Source organism: Pongo abelii, chromosome 11 (genome assembly GCF_028885655.2).
Source record: "Pongo abelii isolate AG06213 chromosome 11, NHGRI_mPonAbe1-v2.0_pri, whole genome shotgun sequence".
In the NCBI taxonomy this organism is placed as follows: Eukaryota; Metazoa; Chordata; class Mammalia; order Primates; family Hominidae; genus Pongo; species Pongo abelii.
The window spans coordinates 20,550,498-20,574,834 of NC_071996.2; the positions used below are offsets into that span (position 1 = coordinate 20,550,498).

At 37.2% G+C, this 24,337-nt stretch overlaps 1 protein-coding gene and 1 long non-coding RNA gene across 5 annotated transcripts in view; one reads left to right on the top strand and one right to left on the bottom strand.

Annotated features, from left to right (window-relative positions):
* MAP3K2 (mitogen-activated protein kinase kinase kinase 2) overlaps window positions 1-24,337 on the top strand; it is an 86,851-nt gene that overhangs the window by 43,216 nt on the left and 19,298 nt on the right. For both annotated transcript variants that reach the window (XM_009237624.4, XM_054549144.2), the window contains exons 3-13: window positions 4,086-4,204; window positions 5,105-5,145; window positions 6,783-6,882; window positions 11,772-11,885; window positions 12,269-12,356; window positions 15,452-15,582; window positions 16,458-16,537; window positions 18,019-18,086; window positions 18,265-18,357; window positions 20,206-20,412; window positions 24,102-24,250. In XM_009237624.4, the coding sequence (XP_009235899.1) occupies window positions 4,086-4,204; window positions 5,105-5,145; window positions 6,783-6,882; window positions 11,772-11,885; window positions 12,269-12,356; window positions 15,452-15,582; window positions 16,458-16,537; window positions 18,019-18,086; window positions 18,265-18,357; window positions 20,206-20,412; window positions 24,102-24,250 (1,190 nt within the window). The remainder of the gene's footprint in view (window positions 1-4,085; window positions 4,205-5,104; window positions 5,146-6,782; window positions 6,883-11,771; window positions 11,886-12,268; window positions 12,357-15,451; window positions 15,583-16,457; window positions 16,538-18,018; window positions 18,087-18,264; window positions 18,358-20,205; window positions 20,413-24,101; window positions 24,251-24,337) is intronic.
* Window positions 1-24,337, bottom strand: part of LOC112132266 (uncharacterized) — a 71,110-nt gene that overhangs the window by 23,022 nt on the left and 23,751 nt on the right. The window lies entirely within an intron of this gene.

Sequence of the window (24,337 nt, forward strand, 5' to 3'; positions counted from 1 at the left end):
CAAACTAAAAGCGTTTTTCAGCAATAATTAAAGGATACAATGGAAGTGAAAAAACTTTCTCTATTATGTGTTATTATAAACCTTTTAATAAATAAATTTTATGATATAGCAGATTTATGAACTTTTATATTTACTTAATAGATTTAATTAAAGTACTTTTTGTGTTGCTGTAGTTTTAGAATGATCATTTTATGCATAACACAGTAGGGACATTCAAAATAAGCTGTTAAGATGTGTTGTGATTTGCTTAAAGTCTGATGGCAAGAGAAATCATAAGATTTTATTTTATCATTCATAGAGCAGCAAATCATTGGTGCTCAGGGAGGATATGTTACACAACTCTTGGTCGTATATTGTGGTATAATGTTAGTTTAAAGACACTAAAGTATGGGAATGGATTGTGTATGTTCAGTTTACATATCATTTTGTTTTCCTCTTTACCTCCTTTTTGTTTTTTCCTTTTCTCCTTTGTGTTAAGGGTTCCAGCATGAGGCAGGGAATTAGTTAGACAGGAAGACACTAGAAGGAAATGGAGTCATGAATGACCCACCCTATCCTAAGTCAAGAAAAATGGTACTGAATGGTTGGATGCTAAATTTTGAAACTTAGACTGATCCTGGGATTTAATTCTGACATTTGCTTCCCAGAGTTTGCCTTTATCACACATTTTCTACTTCTTGCTTAACAAAACAAATACACACACACACACACATACACACACACACACACAAACCCCCTCATGAAGAACTTATATTTTGCCCATGTGATGAAAGTGGAGGCTAGGACACTTTCACTGTGTGTCATTGTAGCAAGTATGTAAGCTTAGACTTCACCTCCCTACTTTAAAAATTTTTCTTCCACTTCTTCTTCTGTAGTCATGAGTACCAGTGCCCCCTTGTAGCCCAAATTCTCCACTCTAGTCAGCCTTACGTTCAGCTCCAAATTGGATGTACTTTTACTGAACTCCTTTCAACTTTTCATTTTGGGTGCTGTCACTTGTACTCTATGTATCGATCAAATTTATTTTTGTCAGCCTCAAATAATACTGCTTTATAGTAGGGCAACCTTCATTGCTTAAAAACATATACAAAGTTAGTCACAGAACACCATGACAGATGTTTGAATTTTTGATTGAGGATATTCTTCTGTAATTATTTTTCAAATATCATGAATAAGCATATAAGGTATTTAATTCAACATTTCTGGTAAAAGATTTTTGAAAAAATTATTTTCCAATTATTTTTTGGTTTTGTGCTCAGTTGAATGTCCTTCCAGCATGTGTCAGAAACCCATTGGGCTGGGCGTGGTGGCTCATGCCTGTAATCCCAGCACTTTGGGAGGCTGAGTCGGGTGGATCACGAGGTCAGGAGATTGAGACCATCCTGGCTAACACAGTGAAGCCCCGTCTCTACTAAAAATACAAAAAATTAGCCAGGCGTGGTGGCGTGCGCCTGTAGTCCCAGCTACTCAGGAGGCTGAGGCAGGAGAATGGTGTGAACCCGGGAGGCGGAGCTTGCAGTGAGCCGAGATCACGCCACTGCATTCCAGCCTGGGCCACAGAGCAAGACTCTGTCTCAAAAAACAAACAAAAAAAGAAACCCATTGTACTTACCCATAAGTACATAAGTGTACTTATGGGTAAATAAGTACCCAGTAGTAATTCTTCAAGCTCGCCAAGGAAGGAACTCAATTAAATTGCCCTTTGTTTTGTATGTCACCTTCCTAATATGGGAACTTTTGTTCAACTGGCCCCACCCTTTTTTACATATGTAACACAAAACGGTACTTTTTTTTTTTTTCCGTTCTCATTTTTCTTAATAAACAAGTAGGCCGGGTGCAGTGGCTCACACCTGTAATCCCAGCACTTTGGGAGGCCGAGGCGGGCGGATCACGAGGCCAGGAGATGGAGACCAACCTGGCTAACTCAGTGAAACCCCATCTCTACTAAAAATACAAAAACTTAGCCAGGCGTGGTGGTGGGTGCCTCTAATCCCAGCTACTCGGGAGGCTGAGGCAGGGGAATGGCATGAACCTGGGAGGTGGGGCTTGCAGTGAGCCGAGATCGCACCACTGCACTCCAGCCTGGGCGACAGAGCGAGACTCCATCTCCCCTTGCCCTCCGCCCCTCCAAAAAAAAGAAAGAAGTATTTATAAATGTGGTAATTTTAGCCAAAGCCCCTCCCCCAAGGCATTTATTTGGCATTGTAATATTAAGCATATAAAATTGTTTAAATTCAAATGTTTAGGTTTCTTCTAATAAAAATTAGAACAACATAGATAGATTTAAGTTTCCACTTTGGGAGGCCAAGGTGGGAGGATCACTTGAGCCCAGGAGTTCAAGACCAGCCTGGGCAACATGGTGAGACCCCATCTCTACAAAAAAATAAAAAAATAAAAAAATAATTAGAGTTCATCTATCCCTAGTATAGAATTAAGGATTTACCTTTTTTTTTTTTTTTCTTTTGGGAGACGGATTCATGCTCTGTTGCTCAGGCTGGAGTGCAGTGATGCGATCTCAGCTCACTGCACCCTCTGCCTCCTGGGTTCAAGCGATTCTCCTGCCTTAGCCTCCCAAGTAGCTGGGACTACAGGTACCTGCCACTGTGCCTGGCTAATTTTTGTATTTTTAGTAGAGACGGGGTTTCTCCATATTGGCCAGACTGGTCTTGAACTCCTGACCTTGTGATCTGCTCCCCTCAGCCTCCCAAAGTGTTGGGATTACAGGCTTGAGCCATTGTGCCTGGCCAAGGATTTACCTTCTTAAAGAAGGTCACATCAAATGCTTTTATTCCAGTTGAGATCATTGTGAGCTTATTGATGGGTACATCTATTGTGATTATATTGTACCTGACTGTGGCTTGGTTACCTGTTTGGCTAAACTAACATTATGATAAAACTTTATTTTATAAAAAATGCTTGGTGAAGGATTATAAAATTGTTTCTTAACCTGGAAATATTAATTAATAAATTAATAAACCAATAATGAAACCATTGCAACCATTACTTTTAAATTTTAATATGCAAATAATTTCACTACAAAATAGACTATATTAAATGTTATTAAAAATTAGTAAATTAGAGAAGTCAGCTGTTTGTGTGTTTGAGAGACTATTAGGGCTACTGAATTGTTGGAATATTTTTAGTGATTTCCCATACAGGATATGGCATGTTTTAATTTTTACTACAAGAACATAAGTTACTGCTCACCAAAATGGTTACATTTTTTTTTTAAAATGTAAAGTGTAAAGTCTCTTGATTCCTTTGTTTACCATTTGTGATTATCATTAGTAGAATTGATTTACTAGTGAAAATAAATTAAGTAAGTTGTCCCTGACGTCTTCCGGAGAGCTTATAATTGGCATTACTGGCAGGTACATGCTTTTAGTCTCAGAAGGAAATCTTTGGTATATTTAGAAGAGTCTAAAAGTTCATGTTCATGATCGTTTCTCTCAGTTTTATGGACTTGGTAGTTTTTCTAAGGAAAGGAATTTTCTTACATTGTTGCTGGCCAAGATCTTTAAATAGTCTGTTTTTAGTCTTGTCAAACCTTATGGTGAAGAAGTTTGAAAGACCATTTCCAAATACAGTAGGCCTGTATCCACAGGTGAAGCTTTTCTTTGTTTCTGACTCTTAAGTATTGATGAAAGAAAAAAAAAACCTTCCAAAGTTAAGTCTGTACTTTGCATATAAATGCTAAGTAATGATATTTATACAAAGTTGTTTATTTTTTTTCTCTACTTTTTAAAATATTTTAGATACCTTGATGTTTTGTTTAGGAGTCATAGAAAAGAATTTGTTATAACAGGGCAGTTTTGACCTTATTCTAGGATATTAAATCATTGGAAGAACCAGAATGACTTCATCTTGTCCATTAGTGTCTCATGTGTGGACTGATGCTAGAGATTGAGTCTAGTGCAATTTTATTTTGCCAAAAGTGTAGGCATTAAAAATGTTCTAGATGCATTTTTGCATAAATACATTCTCTACATTAAATTTTATTATAAATTTTGTGTTTGATGTCTGTACATGTTGATATATATGTCACAATTACAATTCTATGTATGTGTTATTTCAAAACTACCTAGATGATCAGCAAGCTTTGAACTCAATCATGCAAGATTTGGCTGTCCTTCATAAGGCCAGTCGACCAGCATTATCCTTGCAGGAAACCAGAAAAGCAAAATCTTCATCACCAAAAAAACAGGTATTTATTTTAATAAGTATTTTTTTATGAATTACTTTCCTTTAGTATCCTAATCTTATGGAGGACTTGTTTAATGTGTTTAGCTTTTACACTTTCGAATCGAGAATTTTGTTAGTGTTTGTTATACATTTTCCTGTAAGAGTGTGTGTTCATGTATTAACAATAGCAAAGACATGGAATCAACTTCAATGCCCATCAGTGGTAGACTGGATAGAGAAAATGTGGTACATATGGTACATAATACCTGAGTGACTAAATAATCTACAAGCAACTCCCCGTGACGTGAGTTTACCTGTATAAGAAAACTGCTCATGTACCCCTGAACTTAAAAGTTAAAAAAAATTTTTTAAAGTGTGTGTTCATAAAGAATGGTAGCATTCTGCAGCCAAGGTTGACCCCTTCCCAGAAAAAATAAGGTAGCATTTCATTTAATGTGGTCACTGTTCTCCAAAGCTGACATTTCATCCATTTTTCAAGTACTTAAGCAAATAGTTTTTTGTTTTGTTTTGTTCTTCAAATAGTCTACTCTGGATTTTTAGAAATGAGGATGTTTTTGATTCCGATAAATGAAATTAGTTTGGGATACTCAGCATAACACATAAAAATATAATCTGTATTTCCCATAACAGGATCAGCAAATGTCTCATACTCCTGGTACCTTCACTAATAGATCTTGTTGTTCTTTCCTGTTGAGCCCAGATTCAGCAACATAATTCTCAACTTTTTAGCAGACACTATCAATTGTTTGGAGCTGATACAGAAATTCAAACTTCCCTCCTCGTCTGGTCTATTTTAAATGAATGGCTAAAAAACAAAATCATTTAGAAATTGTAGAAATTTTATCTAATCTCTGAATGATTTGTCTAATCTCTGAAAGACTGATTTGTCATTTCATTACAGAATGATGTCCGAGTCAAATTTGAACATAGAGGAGAAAAAAGGTAAGGAAGGAAACACTACATGTTAATTAATTGATTTAATCAAATGTGTATTCTAATTAAGCTATTGAAAGTTTCTTTTCAGATTTGAATGAAGTTTCATGGTTTACAAATTGAGAATAGAGTAGTCCTTGGGAATGTGTAATGTGCTTAGACTTAGATAAAATATGTCAAAATTCAGGCTAAACATTAGAAATGATTAATGTCTTTGCAATTTTCAGAGATAAATAAGATCACTGTTTTTAATACAGCCTTTACGTATTGTCACTTCCTTTTATTTTTACTTGGGGGAAATTAAATATATTTTTCCTTATAATTGTTTCATCCCTCCAGATACTATATAGCATTTATATATGTGAGCTTAACATTTACAATTCTGATTATTCTCAAGAGACCTCAGTTTTATGACATGTATGTCATTAGTAATGTTGAGGAAAGTGAATTGGACAATAGAATTTTTTTTTTTGAGACGGAGTCTTACTCTGTCGCCCAGGCTGGAGTGCAATGGCATGATTTTGGCTCACTGAAACCTCCACCTCCCGGGTTCAAGCGATTCTCCTGCCTCAGCCTCCTGAGTAGCTGGGATTACAGGCAACTGCCACCATGCCCGGCTAATTTTCATATTTTTTAGTCGAGATAGGGTTTCACCATGTTGGCCAGGCTGGTCTCAAACTCCTGACCTCAGATGATCCACCCGCCCCGGCCTCCCAAAGTGCTGGGATTACAGGCGTGAGCCACCGCTGCCAGCCTGATGATGGAATTTCATTTCTGCTATTAGTGTCTCATGAAATTAATGTAGTGAAAAGCCTAACAGTTTTAAGGATTTTAAAGTGGCTCACAGATCATATAAGCATATTCTACATAGAAATGTTTAAAACTGGAATATATCAGATAAACCATGGAACTGTCCAATCTGTTTTCCTGTTTAAGATTCTTTTTTGGATATTTTCCCAATTTTTTCATTCATTCAGCATTATTTGTTGAGTACTTAGTATATGCTAGGCCCTGAAGGAATAAAGGGAGCAAAGCAGACATAGTCTCTTTCCTTATGGGGCTTATAGTGTGGTATTGGTCTTCAAGCTTTAGGTGTATGCTTTCTAGGGGCAGCACAAGCCAATTCTTTGGGAAATAGAAAGAAAACACTAGAATTTTAATCTTGTAAAAATATTTATTTTGGAAGTATGCCTAGATGATGATACATGTACCCAAAAATGTTGAGTTGATAAGGATACAGAAATCAAAATTTGAATCCCTGGAGAACAACTTTATTCTTTTTAACAGTTTCATTTCATTCTGTCATACAGATGTCACATAGTTAAGTTTAATCACTTTCCTGAATAAACATTTTGCATTGCTCTTTAACATTCATATGGTAGTTTCAGTGCAAATTAAAAACTGCAGAAAATTTTGAGAATTTCCTTTTTAAAATTTGTATTAGGATAAAACAGACTTCAGAGTTTTTGAACTTTGTGTTGAAAATTTGTGCCTGTGATAAAAAATGTGCTGTTTTAGTGTTAAGTAAAGTGAATATTTATGTAATTTTTAGTTAATTTTGTATCACTCTAAAAGGAGGTAACTTTTGCAAGTTTATTATTTAACTTTGCCTAAGAAAATAAAATCTTAAAATTGTGTTTATATAGAATCCTTCAGTTCCCCAGACCAGTTAAACTGGAAGATCTGAGATCTAAAGCTAAAATTGCCTTTGGACAGTCTATGGATCTACATTATACCAATAACGAGGTAAACATGTACAGCTTAACTTTAGTAGATCTTGTCTTCAAAAGTAATGTGTTCGTTTAAGAGACAGCTTTTAAGACTCGTGTTTTTATTTAGGGATTGATAAATATATGCTATGTCAGAAGAATAAAACAAGTAAATTTTAACTGACTAAAATGGATTTATTTCATTGTGGAAAATAATAGAGGGTGCTACTATGCAAATAATTGAATGAGGGTGTATTATAGGGGAAAATATATGTATTACTTGGAATTTTGCTGCTTATTTATGGTTTTGTTTTTATTCTGTGTACTTTATTGATGAACTGTCTTTTCCTGTCATACTCTACACTTGGCTACCGATGACAGAGCTTTGGTAGTTAAACAATTGAGTTAAAGGATTATTTTAGTGTTGGTTAGGGCTCAATTAGATTATTATGTTTGGGAATCAGTACGTAAGATCTGAAGGGCTTGCTCTAGCAGTGAGGAGCTCTGCGTTGTGGAGAAACCCCTTTTTAATGTTCTGTAAACTTAGGATTGGATTTAGTGATCTCTGAAGTTTCTTTTAGTTCTTGAGATTCTATGAGATATCAGGATCTTGTGATCTTAAAATTTATAGGACAGTTTAGTTAATAATTGGGTTAGTAATTAGGTGAATTTGTTTTTTATATTCAGAAAGTATTAATTTTTCAGGCATAATGCTATAATTTGTAAGTTGCAGCACCTCATGGAGTAGACCTTATAGACTTGTGGTACAAGCAAACCATTAATAAATGAGTTGTTTGAATATATGAAGTTCTTTGAAAGAAATGCATAAAGTAGGCCAGACATGGTTGCTCACGCTCACGCCTGTAATCCCAGTACTTTGGGAGGCAGAGGCGGGCAGATCACGAGGTCAAGAGATCGAGACCATCCTGGCCAACATGGTAAAACCCCGTCTGTACTAAAAATACAAAAATTAGCTGGGCGTGGTGACGTGCACCTGTAGTTCCAGCTACCTGGGAGGCTGAGGCAGGAGAATCGCTTGAACCTGGGAGGCAGAGGTTGCAATGAGCTGATACCGTGTCACTGCACTCCAGCCTGGTGACAGAGCGAGACTCCGTCTCAAAAAAAAAAAAAAATGCATAAAGTATTGTGATGAAGAATAATGGGCAGAGCACAGTGGCTCATGCCTATAATCCCAGCACATGGGGGGAGACCAAGGCAGGAGGATCACCTGAGGCCGGGAGTTCAAGACTAGCCTGGGCAACATAGCAAGACTCCATCTCTACAAAAAAGTAAAATTATCTGAGTGTGATGGCATACACCTGTAGTCCCAGCTATTCGAGAGGCTGAGGCAGGGGGATTTAAGGTGGGAGGATAGCTTGAGCCCAGGAATTTGAGGGTACAGTGAGCTACAGTTGCACCACTGCACTCCAGCCTGTGTGACAGAGCTGTCTGAACAAAAAAGAATAAATTTTTAAAAAATGTCTTGAACTTGAATTATTATCCCATAGGATGATTATAGGGGAGCCTAGACATATCTTTTTTTCTTTTTTCTAAAATTGTATTATGGAAAACTTTCAAATGCCAAGATACATTAAGACTACAATATTGTCTTTATCTACCAGCCTAGTAGGTCTATCAAGAAAAATGAGGTTAGCGTGACATGATTTGTCCATATTATACCCATGTCACCTCCTAAGAATTGCTTTTTTTTTTTTTTAGTGACTTCTCCCAGTTTGCAATGTAATTTTTTTCTGGGGTTTTCTTGAGGATTGACATCAAGCTAACTGGTTTTTATTTTTGTTTTTGTTTTTTGTGTGAGACGAGGTTTCACTCTGTCACCCAGGTTGGAATGCAGTGGCCCAATCTCACCTCACTGCAACCTTTGCCTCCGAGGGCTCAAGTGGTCCTCACACCTCAGCCTCCTGAGTAGCTGGGACCACAGGCGGGCACCACTGCTCCCGGATAATTTTTGTATTTTTGGTAGAGGCGGGGTTTCACCATGTTGCCCAGACTGGTCTCAAACTCCTGAGCTCAGATGATGATCCACCTGCCTTGGCCTCCGAAAGTGCTGGGATTAAGGTATGAGCCACTGCGCCTGGCCTGATCTGTATTTTTAAGAACCTTTTCCCATTTTCTAAAAATTGGAAAACTGCTCCATTTTTAGTTTATTTTTCTCATGCTTTCTGAAGGATTTCTGTGAGTGGTTCTACCATTATATTTTGGTGGCCTCTTGGCAGGAATGTGGTAGGGGTGGCATTAGAATAAGATTACATTTAAGATTTCTTGCAACCCTGAGATTCTGTGAGTGAACTGCATCCTGTTTCATATCTTGACATATTGTCCCAAACCAAATGCATGATCTTGGACACTGGGGGTACTAAAGAAGGTCTTAATAGTTTTGTGGACATGTGGTCAGGCAAAAAATTCATTTATACTGCATGTTATTCCACTTCTATAAATATTTTTTTCTAGCGTAATATTAATTCCTCCGTTCAAAATGAACTATTACTCTATAAACTTCTAGTTGGCTAGAATTGAAACGTTAAGGAAATTTAAGCTGGAAATATAAGCTGGAGTTGTTTGGATTTGTTAGTTTGGCTTCTCTTTAATAAGGGGGGTGTGTGTGTGTGTGTGTGTGTGTGTGTTATGAGGGTTGGGTGTGGAGGTGTTCAGAGTGCGTGTGTGTGTGTGTCATGGGGGTTGGATGTGGAGGTGTTCAAGCCAAGTAAGGATTTTCTAAGATCACTTCCATTTTAGATGAGTAGAGCAGGAATTTTTTTTTTTTTTTTTTTTGAGACAGCATCTCCCGCTGTCACCCAGGCTGTAGTACAGCGGCACAGTCATGGCTCACTGCAGCCTTGACCTCCCTGGCTCAATCAATCCTCTCCCACCTCAGCCTCCTAAGTAGCTGGGACTACAGGCATGCACTACCATACCTTGTTAATTTTTGTATTTTTTCTAGAGATGTGGTTTCACCATGTTGCCCAGGCTGGTCTCAAACTCTTGGGCTCAAGTGACCCGCATACCTCAGCCTCCCAAAGTGCTGAGATTATAGGCGTGAGCCACTGCGTCCGGCCTGGAGAACCTTTTAATGGCTGTCTTCATACTTCACTATGTAAATTCAGGAAGATAATTCAGTTCTTTCAGATTTCAGTTCTATTTAATGGTTCTCGAACTCAATTTTAAGTTTCCTTTCTAGAAAGCATTTATATCAACAAACAACTGATTTATCAAAAATAACCCAGAGGGTGATAGATTTCATGAATGAGACTGAAATGAATTCACCAAGCAAGAAAACATTATCTGATTTATTTAGTGTAATGTAGATAACCTGGGACTTGTTCATGACTCTTAGTCCTCATTTTACAGTTTGTAATAGGTAACCTTAGAACACAAGCAGGATCACATTAGGTCTGTAGGCAAGTGCCTAAGCTGCTGCACCAGGCACTCCTCCAGGATGTTCACATTTTGTAGCAGCAAACTGAAGAAGAGCAGAATCATTTATGTTCATATTTTTTTCTGTCATTTGACTTAGTGTTGTTTTCCCCCAAAAGTAGCAGTATCTTGGAGAAGTAGACAATCCAGTTATAAATGAATAGTAAAAGTAAGTATTCAGATTTTCTCCTCAAATGAAAAATCGGCGGAACAGTCATTATCATTGTTTTAAAATGTTTTCCAGTGCTTGAAAAGTAATAGACTATTGAAGATAGAAGCAAGATATACCAATATGTTTCATAATCGGTGGGAAATAGAAATGTGTTTAAGTAGATCAGTAGATCAGGCTTGTTCTATGATACCAAACAGTTAGTAATTGTATTTTATTAGAAAGAAATTCTCATAGAGCAAAAAGAGCCCAGTTAGTCAGTCACTTACAGTAATACAAAATTAGCTACAAACGGAAATTGGGAATATATTTTAAGAACAGAGTAAGTAAGTGCAAGCAGATTGTCTGATGGAATTCACATAAATCCTTCTTTATATTCGTGTTTGGCACGAATGTAAAGCCTTGCATTTTAATGGCTCATATATTGTGCTGAGTAGAGCAGGTTAACTAGTGCAGAATATGTTCACTTGTTTTTATTCTGTTCCTCCTTCAATGAAATGGAATATACTTTGAAGTTATTGACAGAGTCTTCTTAAGTTACTAAATTGACTTTTTTTAAAAAAAGAACATATTTTCTTAAATTGTATGAATTACACTTTTTCTCATAGACCTCTTAGGTGCTTTTGTCCTCTATAACATCTGCTGCATAAGAGGACTAGTGAAAGCAGATTCCACATGCAGGGTTTACTATGGAATAGTTAACTCATTAGCTTATTTGTTTTAGGGTATAGTGGTCAGGTCACCAGGCTCAGAGAGAAGAACTCTAGGTGGGCTGTAGATTGCAGATATGTTACTATCTATGGTATATACAATAACATATATGGTACCCCTCCATGGCAGCTGTCCTCCATGGCAGGTGCTCAGGATGTTGGTATGTTGAAGAGCACACCAGCTGAGAGTGCAAATTTGTGGTTACTATTGAAAAAAGAACTGAGTTTCATCTATACAGAAGAAAAGTAGTACCTTTATTTCATATGGTCTTTGTCTGTACTCCTTCATGCTTTTTAGGGGCGAACATACTATAACTTAAATATAGCAATATTATGGAAATATCCTAGAAAATTAATCTTTAAATGTTATTTTCTAGAAGAATGTAATGATTAATAAATAAAAATTTAAAAACATACATGTTCATTCTAAGATTTTAGTGGCGGTAGAATGAGGAGGGCAAAACAATCTACACATACACATTCAGACTTTCATCATAGTGACAAATCAAAGAGCAAGGTATTTTGACATTTGTAATTCCTTAGTAGTGGAGATGCTCATGGAAGAACTTGACCTGGTGAGATAGCTGCATGATTCCTTATGTTTGTTTTTAGTTGGTAATTCCATTAACTACTCAAGATGACTTGGACAAAGCTGTGGAACTGCTGGATCGTAGTATTCATATGAAGAGCCTCAAGATATTACTTGTAATAAATGGAAGTACACAGGTATGATTTGGGATTTTTTTTTCAGTAAGAATTATAGGACTTAGGCTTGTAAAAGTTAACATATGAAACATAATTATATTCTATAATCATTGCAATATTTTCATTATGATTAAATGTAAACTTACATCCTTTAATTACTGTACTTTAATATCCTTGCTCCTCAAAAACCACAGTCATAGTTATAAATAAGTATAATATGTTGTACATACGAAGCTAATAGAAACTGACAACTTAGAATTATGTTAGAATTAAAATTTCAAAGAGTAGAGGATTTGATTAAGGCTCACAAACAATATAAAATGGTTTGTACTTGGTAGGGGAGAGGATTCTGTTTAAAGCCCCAAGGAGGAAGAATAGCATTAACTGTCTTTTCTCCTTTGTAGGCTACTAATTTAGAACCATTGCCATCACTAGAAGATTTGGATAATACAGTATTTGGTGCAGAGAGGAAAAAACGGCTTCCTATAATAGGTAAGAAACTAGTGTCTGAATTATGAAATGAATGATTTCTCAATTTCTTCTCCATCCTTTAATGTAGTGTGGCACCTAAACATATTCCTGATAAATAATATTGTATTTCTCTACTTCCTATACTTTAATTTAAATACACTCTAATATTTGACGTCCCTTGGAAATTCAAGTTTACAGGATTAGTAATCTCCAATTTAAATTCTTTATTTATATACTCAGGGTATTTTAATGTTAACAAATTCAAATAAAACTTTAAAGAGGTTTTAGGCTGGGCATGGTAGCTCATGCCTGTAATCCCAAGCACTTTGGGAGGCCAAGGCGGGCAGATCACAAGGTCAAGAGATCGAGACCATCCTAGCCAACATGGTGAAACCCCATCTCTATTAAAATTACGAAAATTAGCCGGGCGTGGTGGTGCATGCCTGTAGTCCCAGCTACGCAGGAGGCTGAGGCAAGAGGATTGCTTGAACCCGGGAGGCGGAGGTTGCAGTGAGCCGAGATTGTGCCACTGCACTCCAGCCTGGCGACAAAGTGAGACTCCATCTCAAAAAAAAAAAGATTTTAATTGTACAAATAGAATGGAGGAAAAAATTAAAGGAAGTAATTATAATATATTAAAATTAATAGACTGTAAATTCACAAGCCTTTCTCTAGGGTTTTAGTGATTGCCAAGAATGCTCTCAAAGATACTAAGAATTTTTATATTATGCTTTATTATTACTTTATTAGTATTCATTTTCATTTGCCATTAATTTATTGTTATAATTAAGATTATGATATAAAGAAATAAAGATCTTGCATGCTGTTTTTTAAGGAGGCTTTATTCATGCAACATGAGTTGGACACAGGTACTCTCAACTCCTCATTCTATCTGTTCTTCAATTTGTATAAAACATTGATAATCGACATTTTTATTTGATAAAAGCATTACATTGTTTCAAAAAACCGCTGGTATAAATGTTCTTTCAGAGAGAGCAGTGAGTATGGCCGTTAAAGATGGCGTGAAAACATGTATGAGGGGCGGATTTAAAAGAGAAAAGTTAAAGAGGAGGAAAAACAAATGTGGTTGTGAATCTAAAAAAGATTGGTAACAGAAGAGGATTGTTGATAATCAAAGAAAAAATTGAATTGGCATGTGAACCACCGAAAAAATAGACATTATTCGTGTTCTCTCTTGGTCCCCAGAAGAAGCTATTTTATGACCATTCTCTTCTAAGTGTCTGTCTTAAATAAGTCCTACTTTGGGTTTCAGGAATGCAGAAATGCGAGCAGCAGAGGTGATACACAAGCAAAATACAAATGGCTTGTCCTTTTCATTCAGATATATTTTGATATAGTTTTAAAATTTGGTGAAAGAACATTTGAAATACCCAAATTCAAATTCCAGCTCTCTGATGAACCCGAGACCAGTAAATGTGTCTTCATCTTTAAATCATGGGATTGTCGTAGCATTAAATTGAGAGAACACTTGTACATTTTACTTTTCAAACTAGAAAGCTCATTGTACATTTGTACATTTTGTACATTGTACAAAGCTCAGATGTTCATTGTACATTTCTTTATCCCCATTTCTTATCACATTACAGTACTTGTCATTTTTAAAAAAATTGCTAATTCACTTTATTTTATTTCATTTTTTGAGACAGAGTCTCACTCCGTCACCCAGGCTGGAGTACAGTGGCGTGATCTCGGCTAACTGTAACCGCTGCCTCCTGGGTTCAAGTGATTCTCCTGCCTCAGCCTCCCGAATGACTGAGATTACAGGCGCCCGCCAGCATGCCTGGCTAATTTTTATATTTTTAGTAGAGATGGGGTTTCAGCCTGTTGGCCAGATTGGTCTCGAACTCCTGACCTCATGTGATCCACCCACCTTGGCCTCCCAGAATGCTGGGATTACAGGCGTGAGCCACAGTGCCCAGCTCTAATTCACTTTAGTTGCATTAGACAAAACAAGCTAAATGTACTAGGTAAATTGACATTTTAAATATATTTTGAATTAAAATTACACTGAATACCTCAGTCTTATTCTAATAAATATTCTTGTTTGACGTCAGTGCCAGCATAAGAAGAAATTGGAAATCGTAAAGTATAGAATTAGTGGTCTTTTACTGGCACGCCTTAAACTTGGAATGGCTTTGCTAGGTATGACCATTACCTATTTTTCTTATATGTTGGCAGTTATTCTCTTTAATTGTTTTTATAAAAGGGAGATAGAGGAAAAACTCCTTTAGGTTAGGAGTGTATGCTGATAAACAGGTCTCAACCAAGAGTGCGTTGGCATACACATTACTGTGAAAAATGGGTTGTCAAATAAGGAGACAAAATTTTCATAGCTTTTTTTTGGTCCTATCTCCTTTTAGTAATTGACTATATTGATCTTCTTTTGTAAGCACGGGTATATGGAAGGAATAAAAATATTAGGCACCAATATTATTGTGGCTACAGTTGTTATGAAGCCTAAATCAATCCTGACTCAAATTGAGCTCCTAATCATTTTACAGACAAGTGTAGACAGGCCTCTCTTTTATGCACATGTCTTGGTAATAATTTTGTTCTCTTTTTCCTCCCTGTCTCACTAACAAATGCTTGCACATACTCACAATGACTCCTTTACATAAGGCTAAAACCTTTTTTGCTTTAAATTGGACCAGAACTTAAATGCTCACATAGTTTAATTTCAAAAAACTATGAGGAAAGGTGAGACACTGTACTAATAAATATAGCATTATTTCCACAGAACCAAGTAAAATAAAGTGGGTTATTGTGTCATAAGAAATGTGATTACTTAAATAAACTGTCTTAATGCCAGAAATCTATATTGTATTATCATCCCATCAGCAGTCAGAATACCATACTACCTAGTGAGTATATAAATGAACATTATGGTGAGGTTAATAATTATGATAGGGTGGGAATTTACAAAGGTTATAAAACCATTTGAAGATTTACAAGTGAATGTTCTGATAAGTTTTAATAAAAACTGCATTTTCTTTTGCTGAAATTATTAATGATATAATTCAGAAATATAGCCTATTTAAAACAAAACTTGATTCCCTTGCCTATAATTATAAATTACATTATTTTTCTTCCTTGAGGTCATACTAGTAGAGATAGAAGTTCTCCTCCCCCAGGATACATTCCAGATGAATTACACCAGGTTGCCCGGAATGGGTCATTCACTAGTATCAACAGTGAAGGAGAGTTCATTCCAGAGAGCATGGACCAAGTAAGCAAAAGTTTGATTTTTTAAATTTAATTTAAAGAGATGTTGTCAGGGTCAGTGTGATTTGGCAGGTAACTGGGTGTATGTGTGTATTATCTCTTCTCTAATTACATATCTTCTTAACTGAACAAAATAGAAAAAATATAGGAAAATGCCCATTAATTTACATGTGCCTATATAAAGAAAGCTGGAATACAGCTGGTTTTATATTGCTCAATAAGTGAATGAATGAGAGTGAGTGAATGATAATGCATTTGCTTTGTAATTTAACATCCAGATTTTTTTTTAAACATTTGAAAGATAGAATGAAACTACAAATATTTACCTTTGTGAAACTTGAGGTTTGTGAACTTTCTGAAACATTTAAAAAATACTTCAATTTTATAGTATTAAAATGTTTTCATGGAGTTGCTGTTATTCCCTTAACATTGCATTGCATTGCATTATATGTTCACACTATTATATTAGTTTACATTTTCTAATAATGTAATAGTCATAGTGTCAGTTTCAGTTTGGGTGGGGCCATTGTTCAGTTTTCAGTAAGCAAAATAGTGTGAAATATTGTAGCTTTTAATTATTTAGTCAATAGTCTATAGAGAAAGAATATTTTTCTCAGGAAATTTTGAAGTCGTGGCTTGCTTACAAGGGACATTTGAAAATGAGTAACTCTGGAGAGTGACCACTGTTGAGTATGGAATTGTTCTAAAATTGTGAGTGAGGGTTGCACAACTCTCAGTATTCTAAAAGCCTTGACTTGTATACTTTAAATGAGTGAATTTTATGTTACATGAAGTATGTCTGATTAAGGCAGGTTTTTTTTAATAAGCAACTTTTGGTTATATCAAATTGAATCATGGTGGAACTCCTTTTTTTCCTAGATGCTGGATCCATTATCTTTAAGCAGCCCTGAAAATTCTGGCTCAGGAAGTTGTCCATCACTTGATAGTCCTTTGGATGGGTAATGTTTATCATAGTTTTTGGAGGGTTTGTTTGTTTATTTGAGACAGAGTTTTGCTGTCACCCAGGCTGGAGCACAGTGGCGTGAATGTGGCTTACTGCAGCCTTGACCTCCTTGGCTCCATCAGTCCTCCCACCTCCGACCCCTGAGGAGCTAGGACCAAAGGCATTTGCTATTAATACCACATCTGGCTATTTTGTTTGTATTATTTGTAGAGATGGGGGTCTCACTTTGTTACCCAGGCTGATCTCGAACTCCTGGGCTCAAGCGAACCTCCTGCCTTGGCCTCCTAAAGCGCTGGGATTACACACATGAGCCACCATGCTCAGCTTATTGTAGTTTTTCTTTTTTAATAGATATGGGTAAATATTCATACAGATAGCATGTTGAATTATCAGTAACTTTTTTGTGCTACATTCAGAGGAATAGAATTGGTACTTGTGTATGATGACGGCAGATGAATTTTTGCACAGTGTGGATAAATCCCTTTACCTTATGGGACTCAGTATCTTTTAAAATGAAATCTGATTATAATAGTTTGAGTATTCCTGCTTGTCAAAATTGTGTGTTTGAAGGCAAATCAGATTTAGAATTTATGTACATTTACTTTTAAAACTGTGTTTGTGAAAAGTGCTATCAACTTTTACATTAATATATTTGGTTTTGGAAATTTCCTAAATTATTTCACCTGTTCAGGAGTATGTTCATTCTGGCACCAGATTAGAAATAATTTAAATTCTTGGAAATTGTAGCCCACTGTGTCACATTGGTACATGTAGGCAAAAATTTAAGTACTTTTGTGAAAAAGCTGTTCAGGAATATGAGCAGGATAAAGTTGCAAAATGTGAATTTTTTGTTACACGTGCTCCCCCTCCTGGTCTCAATAGGACAGTATTCTTGGTAATCCTCTCTGGAATTGCTTTATGAAAGCAAATTCTGAAAAAATAACTAATATTGCGTGGGAATGCACATTTAAGTTTCTTTTATCTATGTATATGAAATTTCTGTCTGTGTCAATGTCTATCTTAAGGTAGACATTTAAGAAATTCAGGGAAGTAGTAACGAAAAAGCTATATATTTGAGTACTTACCATTTGCAAAACACTATCCTGGACACCTTACTTATGTACACTTGATTAGTTGGAAATTATCTTTTTTGTTGATGCAGAAGGGTGATTTGCCAAGGTTACATTTTTAAGTGGCAGAGCTTGGATTGAAACACAGTGCTTAGAAACACCTAATGATTCCAAAATACGTCATTCTTCCACTGTACTGTAAGGTTAATTTTAAAAGGCATGCTCTTTGCCTACGTGTACCAAGTAAGTTTAGTTTTTCTTTTTTAGTTATGCTGACCTTTCAAAGTGAGCTCCTTTACACAAACACATACAGAGAGGCACAGATAGATACAGATATTGCTCAAAGATTTTTTTTTAATGTCTTACGTACTTTTTGTAAACTTAATGTGACATTTTTTCTTTATAGAGAGAGCTATCCAAAATCACGAATGCCTAGGGCACAGAGCTACCCAGATAATCATCAGGAATTTTCAGGTTAGACTTTATAAATTCTAAATGTTTAAATGTTTATGTCACTGGATAATGTTTTGGTTGGGAGGGAGAGGGAGGATTTTTGAAAAGTCAAATAAAAATTTATAAATGTGCTTTTCATCATTAGAAATATTTAACTATTTTTTTAAATAAAAGATAACCATCTTATATGTCTTAACAGACTATGATAACCCTATCTTTGAGAAATTTGGAAAAGGAGGAACATATCCAAGAAGGTATCATGTTTCATATCATCATCAAGAGTATAATGATGGTAAGTCTCTAGCAATTAGACCACAAGAATAGTTAAAAAATCTCAACAACAAAAATAAATACAAAAATTTTTTAAAACCTCATATTTGTGTAATACCATTAGAAAAATATGAGGAATTGTGTTATAACAAAAGTATAATGGGCATTTTGGCTTTATGTCAACTTATAAGACTTGGCTATCCCTTAAAAGAAAAGGAATAATTTTTTGTTTTAAGAGACAAGGTTTTGTTGCCCAGGTGGGAGTGCTGTGGCATGATCTTAGCTCACTGTAACTTCAAATTCCTGGGCTCAAGTGATCTTCCTGCCTCAGCTTCCTGAGTTCAGGTGTGTGCCATTACAGGCATTTGCCATCACACCCAGCTAATTAAAAAATTTTTTTTGTAGAGACAGTGTCCCACCATGTTCCCCAGGCTGGTCTTGAAGTCTTGGGCTCAAGCAGTCCTCCTGCCTCAGCCTCCCAAAGTGCTGGGATTACAGGTGTGAGCCACTGCACTTGGCCAAAAAGGAGTAATTTTCTTTCCTTCTTTTTTTTTTTTTCCTGAGACAGAGTCTCACTCTGTTCTGTCACCCAGGCTGGAGTGCAGTGGCATGATCTCTGCTCACTGCACCCTCCACCTCCTGGGTTCAAGCGATTCTCCTGCCTCAGCCTCCCAAGTAGCTGTGATTATAGGTGCACGCCACCATGCCTGGCTAATTTTTTTTTTTGAGATGGAGTCTTGCTCTTTCTCTTGGGTCAGAGTGCAGTGGCACGATCTCAGCTCACTGCAGCCTCTGCCCCCTGGGTTGAAGGGATTCTCCTGCCTCAGCCTCCCAGGTAGCTGGGATTACAGGTGCCCACCACCGCACCTGGCTAATTTTTGTATTTTTAGTAGAGATGGGGTTTTGCCATGTTGGCCAGGCTGGTCTCAAAACTCCTGATCTCCAGTGATCCACTTGCCTTGGCCTCCCAAAGTGCTAGGATTACAGGCGTGAGCCACCGTGCCCAGCCTAATTTTTGTATTTTTAATAGAGATGGGGTTTTGCCATGTTGCCCAGGCTGGTCTCGAACTCCTGGGCTCAAGTGATCTGCCTGCCTTGGCCTCCCAAAGTGCTGAGATTACAGGCATGAGCCACTACACCCATCCAAAAGGAGTAACTTTTAAATGATATTAGAAAATTACTCTTTGATGATGAGATTGATACTTATATCATCCCTTTAAGAAAAAAAATTACTGGCCAGGTGCGGTGGCTCATGCCTGTAATCCCAGCACTTTGGGAGGCCGAGGTGGGTGGATCACCTGAGGTCAGGAGTACGAGACCAGCCTGGCCAACACGATGAAACCCTGTCTCTACTAAAAATACAAAAAATTAGCTGGGCATGGTGGCGGGCGCCTGTGATCCCAGCTACTTGGGAGGCTGAGACGGGAGAATCGCTTGAACCCTGGAGGTGGAGGTTGCAGTGAGCCAAGATTGTACCACCGCACTCTAGCCTGGGCAACAAGAGTGAAACTCCATCTCAAAAAGAAAAGAAAAAAATTACTACCTATGAACTTTTGCATCTTTGTTTTAGATTTTAAAATCATTATTGGAAATGAGAGTAAATTTTTTTTCTCCTTTTTATCCAGAAGTGAGGAGGTTCCTTTTTATGATTTGTGTGTGTATGTGTGCACACTCATACATGTTTTATCATAAGAGATTATTTGAATTTGTATTCAGATCCTGTTTATTTTTTCCCACCCAATCATTGCTATTTCAGTTTCTGAGCCTAGTCACAGGACAAATTTCTATTCTCTACATTACAAATTTTAAATACTTTAAAAGTATAACATATTAATAAAAGGTATAAGGTCATTCTCTTTTCATTTTTTAGGTCGTAAAACTTTTCCAAGAGCTAGAAGGACCCAGGGTACCAGCTTACGGTCTCCTGTGAGTTTCAGTCCTACTGATCATTCCTTAAGCACTAGTAGTGGAAGCAGTATCTTTACCCCAGAGTATGATGATAGTCGAATAAGAAGAAGGGGAAGTGACATAGACAATCCTACTTTGACCGTAATGGACATCAGCCCACCCAGCCGTTGTAAGTAATAGAACTTGGCATAGTGAAATGTAGAGCAGAACCTTTTTAGAATTTTATATTATTAAAAGGAATAAATACTAAGTGAGTTTTTGGGGTCAGATGAACTACTCAAAAAAGGTAATAGTGGTGTTTCTAAAGGTGGTTCGAATGTCAGGTATAAGCATGGTATCACTGCTAATTACTTTAGATAATTCTGTTCTTCACTTGTATTAGGAAAATTATTACCAACTAGTCATTCTTTATCCATGCATTCCACATATCCTTGTTGAATGCCTGCCACTGAGATTTCAAACATAATCTCCAAGACATAATCTAATGAGATAGATGATATATGGAGAAATAATTATTGTATAGCATTTAAATGTGAGTAGAAATCACCAGCTGAGGAGATAATGTGCAAGAGGCCATAACATCATCTAAAAATGGGGAATAGTTCAATTTTTGGCTGATGTGGGAGTATCTTACTTGAAATAGTGGGAATAGGCCTACAGTGGTAACTCAGGCTGGATTGCAAAGCATTCAGACCTTACTATGTAAGCAGTGCATACAAAGATTCATGTTCAAAGATGTTTATTGCAGCACTATTTGCATACTCTGAATTCCTCTTTTTGTGTGCTAGTGTGTCATAGTTTACTTTTATATCCATATTGACACCATGCTATATTGCTGTTATTTTTGCTTTAGACAGCTATCTTTTGAAGTGATTAAAAATAAGAGAAAAATGTCTTTTATATATATCTTCAGTCTATTCATTTTTATAGATTTTGTATATATCCAAAATCTGTATAAACAAAGACAGATCCAAGATCTATTGGGTATCAAATTCCTTCTGCCTGAAAAACTGCATTTTGACCTTTCTTGTAATATAGGCATGCTGGTAATGAGTTCATTCTGCTTTTGTTTGTTTGAAAAAAGTCTATTTCTCCTTCATTTTTGAAACAGGATCTCACTCTGTCACTCAGGCTGTGGTGCAATCTCAACTCATTGCAACCTCTGCCTCCTGGACTCAAGCAATCCTCCCATTTCAAACTCCCAAGTATCTGGCACTACAGGCGTGCACCACCATGCCCAGATAATTTTTGTATTTTTTGTAGAGACAGGGTTTTGCTGTGTTGCCCAGGCTGGTCTTGAACACTTGGGCTTAAGCTGATCCACCTGCCTCAACCTCCCAAAGTGCTGGGATTACAGGTGTGAGCCACTGCACCTGGCGTTTCTAGCACTTTAAAGCTATTGTCCCATTGTCTTCTGGCTTATATACTTCCTGAAGAGAAATCTGCTGTAATTCTTATCTTTGTTCCTCCATATGTAATATGCCTTCTTCCCCCGCAGCTGCCCCCAGCTGCTTTCAAGATTTTGTCTTTGATTTTCTACAGTGTGAATATGACGTGTCTAGGTATATTTGTGTAGGGTTCCCAGCTGGTGTTCTTTCAGTTTATTGTATTTATAGTTTGTCTGTGAAAAGTTCTCAGTTGTTACCTCTCCAAGTATTTTTTCTGTCTCATTCTTCCTTTTTCTTTTGGGATTCCTATTACCTATACACTAGACTATTTGATACTGTGTCATACCTCTGTTCTGTCTCTCTCCCTCTCCCTCTCTCCCCCACCATTGATCTATTTTCAGGTTCACTGATTCTTTCCTCAGCTTTGTTGCATCTATTTATGATCCTGTTGAAGGAATTCTTAATTTCTGTCATTGTTTTTTATTTCATGCATTTTCATGTGACTCATTCCTGTAGTTTCCATCACTCTGTTCACCATCTGTTCATGCATGTTGTCTACCTTTTCCATTAGAACCTTTAACATGTTAGTCATAGTTATTTTAAATTTCCCTTCTGAACCTCCTGAGTCTGGTTGTATTAATTGCTTTTGCTTTTGATTTTTTTTTGGAAGGGTTGCTTTTTTGTGTCTTATCATTTTACATTGAATGCCAGATATCATGTATAGGATAAGGGAGGAGGTAAATAGAATGTATGCCTGGAAATAGGCACAGCTCTTCTTCTGCCAGGCCGTTACTGTGAGGAGCTGAGTCAGTCAGTCTAGTTAGGAGTTGAGCTGGGTTTGGATTTTGTTGTTGTCATGGTCTCTGTGCACCACTGACTTTAAATTCTTCTAATTAGCTTGTGCTGGTTTCCTAAAGGGATTTTCTCAATAGTCCTGCTCCATCAGCTTCTTTTTTTTTTTTTTTTTTGAGATGGAGTTTCAGTCTTGTTGCCCAGGTTGGAGTGCAGTGGTGTGATCTCAGCTCACTGCAGCCTCCCCTACCCGAGTTCAAGTGATTCTCCCGCATCAGACTCCCAAGTAGCTGGGATTGCAGGCGTCTGCCACCACACCTGGCTATTTTTCTTTTCTTTTTTTTTTGTGTGTGTTTTTAGTAGAGATGAGGTTTCACCACATTGGCCAGGCTGGTCTTGAACTCCTGACCTCAGGTGATCTGCCTGTCTCAGTTTCCCAAAGTGCTGGGATTACAGGTGTGAGCCACTGCGCCCAGCCTTGGCCTTTCTTTTGTGCCTACTTCTCAGAGAGGGAGGATCTCTCTATGGCCTTGTCGTGCTCTCAGTAGTGGATTGCTGCTACTTGCCAGCCTAGGATAGGGGAGGCAGAATAGAGGGTTCCGTGTTGTCCTATCCAGCTTCAGTCTTAGGCAGGCTTTATCTCCTCAGTTCTCAGAGATGGGCTTGCCCATCTTCCAGGAGTAGGAGTGCTCTAATGATCAGGGTCACAGAAGGTTTCCAGCCTCAGCCTCTCTCTCAGGGGTAGGGTTTTTTTTTTTTTCTTTTGCATTCCGCTAGCCTCAGTGGGTCTTTAACTGTAATGCAGGGGTGACAGGGTTTGCTGCTTTCTCCAGCAGCTGAAGGCTCTTGTTTCTTAGGGGAGAAGGGTTTAGAAGGGCTTTCTGCATTTCCCACAACAGTGGGCCATTCCGCTTCTCCAGGCCTTGACCACCAAGGGAGGCTTTCCCTGGTGTCTCCTGCTCCTGTGAGTGCATGGTAGAGGTCCACAGAAAAGACTTAGAGCAGGTGTGAGCTCACCTGTGTCTAGATCTCCCAAGGGTTCAGTACTCTCATGCCAGCCCACATTTGTTTAAAATGGAGGTGAATTCTTCCTTGCTTGTGTGGGTCTTTCTCTGTGCTTTACCACAAGTGAGCCAATGCTTCTGTTCTGTCTCTCCTTGGAGGTACCACTTTTTCCTTAGATTTCAGGTTAGTTGGTTGCCCTGCAATCTTAGTTTTTTGATATGTGTTCAACAAAAGTTAAATTTTGTAGATTACCCAGATTTCTCTTGTTGTTTGGATGGGAGTGATACTCTTTCCAGCTTTCTACATTGTAGGTGGAGGCTGAAAAACTAAGTAGAAATATTACTGCAGTGAAGATTAGAAATGGTGCATCTTACAGTCTTTGGCATGTTAGATTGAGTGAAAGAAAGATGCTGTCACATGTGTAATTAGGAAAACAATTTCAGAAAAAAATGAGTCTTGGGATATGAATCTCTTTTTGGTTTAGGATTTGTAGAAAATTGGCGAAATAGAAAATTTTGAAAGATGGTAACTGTGAATTTGGATAATCATAATTTTTCCTTATATCCAAGTACATTCAATGAAGGATGTCACTAATGCAGTATGCTCATTTAGTTATTAACCATTTATTTGTGTGCTGTTTGATGTTTCACTTTAAGAAAGTGTTCTTTTTCAGCACCTCGAGCTCCGACCAACTGGAGATTGGGCAAACTGCTTGGCCAGGGAGCCTTTGGAAGGGTCTACCTCTGTTATGATGTTGATACAGGAAGAGAATTGGCTGTTAAGCAAGTTCAATTTGATCCCGACAGTCCTGAGACCAGCAAGGTAAAAATCACTGCACAAATTACTTTGTCACATTATAAGAAACTTTATTTATTATTATTTTTTAACATTAAGCCCCTTCCATTCTAA